The following is a 7,289-nucleotide window of genomic DNA, read 5'->3' on the forward strand; positions in this document are numbered from 1 at the left end:
TATAAAATAATATTATCAAATAGATTTTGGAGGTATTAAAGAAATTGTGAAAGGAATATGAGAAGTTGTTAAAAGAGGAGAGGTATTCTCATGAGGTACACATCAGCATTTTGGCTGATGTGGATGAAATATTTAATTGATAAAAATTTAGTGCTAACTTATTTTTTCAGAACACATATACAGTAAACGTTGGTTCATTATATTTTTTAATATATTTATATATATTATAATTTTAAATAAATTTGTGTATTTTAATAATTGGAAATAACTTTTTTAATAATTTTTTATATATTCATATTTTATGATTATTTTTAATAAATTTGTGTCTTTTATGTCAAATAGAATATATATTTTTATTTTATAAAATGTTACTAAAAAAAATGGATTGACATAAATTGAAAGTAATTTTAAATGGATTGACATTAATGAGTAATTGAATTAGAAACGTATAAAATCATTATTCACCATAAGTGGAATAATACAATTGTAAGGAGGATTAGATAAATAGCATTTATGTCGATATTTATGAGTGATTATGTGATTTTTTATTGAATTTAATTATTAATAATATAAATTATTACTACTGGTAAATGATAATAATCCTGTAAAATAATTTATAAATTTATTATAAAATAACTTATAAAATAATTTGATAATAATATAAATTATAAATTATTATCAAATTGTAAAATAATTTATAAATTATAAAGTTATTATAAATAATTATAAAATAATTTTATCATTTTATAAGTTTTATAAGTAATTACAACTGGTAAATGACTAATAATACTATAAAATAATTTATAAATGTATTATAAAATAACTTATAAAATAATTTGATAATAATATAAATTATAAATTATTCTCACATTGTAAAATAATTTATAAATTTATTTTTAATAATTGGAATAATTTTTTTAATAATTTTTTATATATTCGTATTTTATGATTATTTTTAATAAATTTGTATCTTTTATATCAAATAAAATATATAATTATAAAATAATTTTATAATTTTATAAGTTTTATAAGTTTTATAAGTAATTACAACTGGTAAATGACTAATAATACTATAAAATAATTTATAAATTTATTATAAAATAACTTATAAAATAATTTGATAATAATATAAATTATAAATTATTATCACATTGTAAAATAATTTATAAATTTATTATAAATAATTGTAAAATAATTTTATAATTTATAAATTTATTATAAAATAATATTATTAAATAGATTTTGAAGGTATTAAAGAAATTGTGGAAGGAAGAGGAGAAGTTGTTGAAAGAGGAGGGGTACTCTCATGAGGTACACATCAGTTTTTGGCTGATGTGGATGAAATACGTTGAAGTGGCAAAATAGGATGATATGGCAAAATATTATGACGTGGCATCGGGAGTCTGTTTTAAATATATATAATAGATTAGTATGATTTTTTAATTGCGATTGAATATAATTTGAATAGTAAACTGTTACTAAAAAAAACTATTTTGTTTTAAAAAAATACTTGGAATAAAATTTAAATTTGTCATTACTTTTTAACTATTTATAAAAATAATTATCAAATAAAAATAGATCAATTTCAAATAATAAAATAATATTTTGTTAAAAGAAAGATTGTTATCATAAGCATTTCCTTTTAATAAAAAGAATAAAGAAATCAGCACTCCCATAACTCTGTCAGAAAAAACATTAACATAATTGAAAGGATGGGGAAAAAAAACGAAAAGTTGTTATAGTTACATGTTTTAAATTTTGATAAATTATATAATATATGAAATAATTGTGAAAAGGTTAGTATTTTATATTCAACAAACAAAACATAATAGAATAGAAGATGAATTTGGAATGTGCCACATTAGAATTTTGGTGAGTTGGCAAATATTGGAGGATGTGGCACAGAGAAATTTAATTATTATAATAATGAATAATTATAGCTTTTTAAATGTATTGATGTGTCATGATTTGAAGATATTGAATAGTTTGTATTTTTTTATGGGTTATTGAAATGAAAATTTTGATGAGTAATTATAGCTTTTTAAATGTATTGATGAGTCATTGAGTGATAAATTAAAACTGAAATAATTATACTTAGACAAATGAAAATGTTTGTATTTTATATTCAAGAAACAAAACATATTAGAATAGAAGATGAATTTAGAATGTGCCACATCAGAATTTGGTGACTTGGCAAATATTGGAGGATGTGGCACAAAGAAAGAACTTTGGAGGGTTCTGTTTTAATTATTATAATAATAGATACTATAGTGATTACTTCAAAATAACTAGATTGCAATTACATCTAAGTAACTATTATTTTTTTATCTTAAAAGAGATAATTAATTTATCATAATTAATTTACACAACTATGAAGTCGTGAATTCGAATCTGAAACAAGACATCTTACCTAAATATGGTTTAAAGACTAAATAATTAATATTTTGGTTCTATTATTTTGTCTATGATTAGTCTATCTCTAATTTTAATATTAGAGTAGTAATATATAATTGTATTAAATATATCGATATCAATATAAATACAAACAATTGTCGTGAGGCCGTTTATGTTATATTGTTGGACTGGTCAAAATTTGATTCGACCGTCTGAAACAACATAAACCTATAAGAACTGGACTGATCTAAATAACAGAAAATTAATAGATTATTTTCCATCGAATAGATTGATTGGTATTTTCCCGAATATTTTCTCATATTTTTATTTAATAAACCATTATTCACAAATTTGAAATGTAGTTTAATTAATTGCAAACTTAATAAAAACGATCTCATTTATCATTTTAATACTTGAAAGATTTAGTATACTTACAATAGCATTGTTAGTTATATTTTTAATCTACAAAATTTTAACAAATTAGTACTTTTATAGAACTAAAAAGATATAAGAAGAATTAGTACAAGAATTTATACAATTCAATATTTTACTTCTATTATGATTCATTAATTTAAAGTTTAAAGTATAAATAATGATTAGCAACCAAATTGATAATTTACTATGAGGGGTATAACACCGATTCTTATCCACCAACAAATAGCTTAGTCTCATTAGAGAATAGTTCTCAACCCTTTTATATGATATAAAAGAAATTTAAAAAGTTTGTGTATGGTAAGAAAGAAAACAATAAATATACTTTAGGCTTAATTGCAGTTTTGGTCCCCCTATTTTAGTCGAATCGCAAAAGTAGTCCTCCATTTTATTTCTCTTCAGTTTTGGTCCCTTTAACAGAATTTTAGTCAAAAACTTGATGAAGTTTCATTTTTTTGCGTTTATTTAAGTCACGCCATGCCTCAAGATCCATGCCTCAAGATCTCGTGGTGCAACAATTGTAGCTGAAATCTATGAATATAAATGGTGTGGTGCGACTTAAAAAAATGAAACTTCATCAAGTTTTAGACCAAAATATTGTTTGAGGGACCAAAATGGAGAGATATAAAATGGGAGACTACATTTGCGATTCAGATAAGATAAATGGACCAAAACTGCAATTAAGCCTATAGTTTACGTTCCATTTCATTATCTATATGAAATTTAAATTTATCTACTAACGTTAATATTTATAAGAATACTATTTAAAAAAATATATTCATACAACTTATTATGACATATTTGTAAGTTAGTTATTTTAAACTTAGTTATATAAACTCTCTAAAACAACATACAAAAAAGTTCATAATTTATGTATTTATTTTATTTTATTTTAAAAATAATTTATACATAAATACTAATATAATAAATGTTTAATTATAAATGTTTAATTAAATTGTTTATTCAAATAACTCTTCCAAGGATTTGTAAGGTCCATTTTTGGATACAAACATTTCTGCATTGTAAGGTATGCATTGTGGAATCTTATTGATTTTGTCCAATTCCTCTTGGCTCAATTCCCAATCAAATATTTCATGGTTTTGTTTCATCCTTTCTTTGTTGAAGCTTTTCACAATTGCACTTGTCCCTTGCTCAAGTATCCATCTTAGTGCTATCTGCATGATATCTATGTTAGAGATTGACTTTTATCATAATAGCCATCACAACAAAATATGTGTTTAGAAAAGTTTGTTTAGGATAAGATAGTTGAAAGTTGTAAATAAAATTAACTTGAAATAAAACAAAATAAAATGAGATGCACCTGAGCTACAGTCTTATTTCTAGCCTGAGCAATTTCATGAAGAATTGGATTCTCCATGACAACATTAGAACCCCAAAAAACTTTGTATCCTCCTAATGGTGACCATGCACTCATATGGATTCCTTTCTGCTTGCAAAAATCCTTCAGTTTCCCTTGTTGCCATGATGGATTCAATTGCACCTAAATTCAAATAAGAGTGCATTTCAACTTTATGCATTAATCACCTAACTTTCTATACTAATTTCATCCCTACTTATAATCATCTTTAACACTTATCACACACAATTAGAAAAATGCGTTAAAATTTGTATAACTGCTCCGATTGAATTCGATATTATTTAAAAATAACTGCTTTGATTATAATCTATAATATTGTTTGAATATTTTTAATAACTCTACTCAATTTTTATAATTTTTTAATTAACTTTACTTAATTTATATTTTTATTATAATTAATTATTACTTTTAATAATTTATTCATGAATTTTGTTTTTATATCTTTTAATATAAAAAAAAAACAATATTTCTGTAGAAGGCCACCAATTACATGATCTAAATTTTTTTCGCTTCATATGGTCGCATCGTTGTTCAAAAAATAGAGCATTTTGATATTTAAAAAAATTAAGGATATTAAAGAAAACATCCCCAAAACTAATTAAATGTATATGAAGAAAAATAATAATAGATTCAATTAGTAATTTAAGTAAGGGTTAATTAAATAAATTTTTAGTGTATAAAAAAAATAGTGATTTTTTTACCCAGTAAAATTATCCTTTAATCAATTTTTGTTTTTACTGTAATGACGATATATATTTTAGAATTAAATTTTTGTAAGTATGTGTAATTATAAAAAGTTACTCCACAAAAAGTTATTACGGTATTTAATTTGTAAATCTATTTTTTTGTTATTTTTATCTTGAATTTGTGATATTTAAAAAACTCATACTTAATTTATTTTAAATTAAAAAATTTTAAATTTTTATATAGGTACTTTTTAAAATATTCTAAATTTGTCTGTAAAAATTTAAAAGATAATAAAACATATTTCGTTCCAGCAGAAATTATTACAATATAATTAAAAATGTTCCAGCAGAAATTATTACAATATAATTAAAAATGTGAATATTTTTTAGAGATTAAAAATAAAATTTTATAATTTTATATGAATTAAAAAATTTATTTAATTCTTTAATTAAAAAGGTAGTACTTGATTAACTGCAGGAGGAATGGTGCCATTTTCTAAGATTAGAGAAAGCTTTTTGTTTCCAAAGTTGCTCACACCAATAGACTTAGCTAAGCCTAATTTATTACAATCTTCCATAGCTTTCCATGTTCCTTTTATGTCAAAAGGAATCACATCTTCACTTGTGAAGTTAAAGCTTACAACCTCTTGTTTCAACCTCACTGGTGAATGAATCAAGTAGAGATCAACATACTCCAACTCAAGCTTTCTAAACAATTCCAACTCATCTCATAAAATTACAAATTTTATCAACATCAAAAGATATAGTGGATTACAATTGTGTTTATTAGTTAGTGAAAGTCTAAACTTTGTAATAAGCAAATGTGATAGCTTTTATTTTATTTGTCTCTGGTGGATTATAATTGTATTTATTAGGTAGTGAAAGTCTAAACTTTGTAATAATCAAATGTGATAGCTTTTATTTTATTTGTCTCTGGTTCCTGGTTGCATCTGATTATATTTGTTTTTGATTTTATTTACATACGATTCCTGTTTTCTGATTGCTCTGGGTCAGATTTGACGGTTAGAGTTAGTTAATTAAAAACAATAATTAATTAGAGGGAAGGGATAAATATATAATTCATGGGTTGATCCAAAATGGTACATAATGATTATTTTATTTAAATACCATATCATATTTAGCTTTTAATTTTACGTATTTTGCCATAACATCTTAAAATGTGTTTTTTTTTTATATGTTTACTTTAAATATCATATCCTCTTAATTATTTTTATTTATTTTTACATAAGAATGATATATCAATTCATTCAAATTAAGAGAGTACATAGATGGAAAACAAGATACATACAAATTCGCTAAATAAAAAATGATAAATCTACGAACAAACTTACAACACCTACATTAATAGCATAATACGATAAAATGTCTGCAAATTTGACAAAATTAAAATGATCGAAATACACATACCTCCGGATCTACAAAGTTATTGACGTTGAAGTAATTGATTGAATCGTTTTATATTTAATCAAAATAAATATGTAAATATGAACAGAATGAACATCACACGAGATGAAAAACCAAACATTGTATTTAATTGGTGACTAGATTATGGCCCGCGCGCTGCGCGGATATTAATTAATTAATTTTATAAGTTTTATAAGTAATATTTTATGTATTATAAATATAATTATCTTATAATATTACTTCATTGATTTGTAATAATTGAATATGATTAAAAAAAATTAAAATGAGGAAAAATCATGTTCATCACAATCATCTAATTTAATTTTTAAAATATTTTGTAAAATTCGTATGATAACTTATTATATAGGATAATTGTTTGACTCATTGTACTTTGAATGTTAATTTATTTTTCAACATATAATGGTATTTGTATTTATTTGACAAAATAAAATGTAAAATACAAACCCAAAAAAAAAAGATGTAAAAATTTATAAATATGATTTACTATTTAATATTTTTTCTTTTAAAAAAAATGTTAATGTTGAATTATATTGTAGCGTAGTCTAAATTTATTTGTTTTATTATTATGATATTTTAATTGCAAGCATGAGAAGTTGTTGTAAAAAAAAATTATTGAATATATTTCATCAAAAGTTTGTAAAAAAAAATCAGTTGTTGTGGCATCGGAGTCTATTTTAAATATATATACTAGATGATAGATTTTAATAATTGAAAATAACTTTTTTAATAATTTTTCACATATTCGTATTTTATGATTATTTTTAATAAATTTATGTATTTTCTGTCAAATAGAATATATATTTTTATTTTATAAAATGTTACTAAAAAAAATGGATTGACATTAATGAGTAATTTAATTTTTAACATATAAAATCATTATTCACCATAAAGAGAATAATATAATTGTTCATAAAAACAAGATTAAATAAAGAACATTTATGTCGATATTTATG

At 22.1% G+C, this 7,289-nt stretch overlaps 1 protein-coding gene across 1 annotated transcript; it reads right to left on the reverse strand.

Moving 5' to 3' along the window:
* Positions 1 to 3,772: 3,772 nt before the first annotated feature.
* Positions 3,773 to 5,506, reverse strand: LOC101501997 ((1S)-1,7-diacetoxy-luvungin A aldo-keto reductase-like). The gene is made up of 3 exons (XM_027330791.2): positions 5,355 to 5,506; positions 4,148 to 4,327; positions 3,773 to 4,001 (listed from the first exon to the last, which is right to left on the reverse strand). The coding sequence occupies exons 1-3, from the start codon at positions 5,466 to 5,468 to the stop codon at positions 3,786 to 3,788; spliced, it is 510 nt and encodes a 169-aa protein (XP_027186592.2). The 5' UTR covers positions 5,469 to 5,506; the 3' UTR covers positions 3,773 to 3,785.
* Positions 5,507 to 7,289: the final 1,783 nt, after the last annotated feature.

This window comes from Cicer arietinum, chromosome 8, assembly GCF_000331145.2.
Source record: "Cicer arietinum cultivar CDC Frontier isolate Library 1 chromosome 8, Cicar.CDCFrontier_v2.0, whole genome shotgun sequence".
NCBI lineage: Eukaryota > Viridiplantae > Streptophyta > Magnoliopsida > Fabales > Fabaceae > Cicer > Cicer arietinum.

Excerpts from the sequence above, each read along its gene's own strand:
- LOC101501997 (XM_027330791.2), bottom strand. The coding sequence starts at position 5,468 with ATGGAAGATTGTAATAAATTAGGCTTAGCTAAGTCTATTGGTGTGAGC. Across the intron at positions 4,328-5,354 it reads TTCCTCCTGCAGTTAATCAA|GTGCAATTGAATCCATCATG; the intron begins GTACTACCTTTT and ends ATTTGAATTTAG. Across the intron at positions 4,002-4,147 it reads GAAATAAGACTGTAGCTCAG|ATAGCACTAAGATGGATACT; the intron begins GTGCATCTCATT and ends GATATCATGCAG.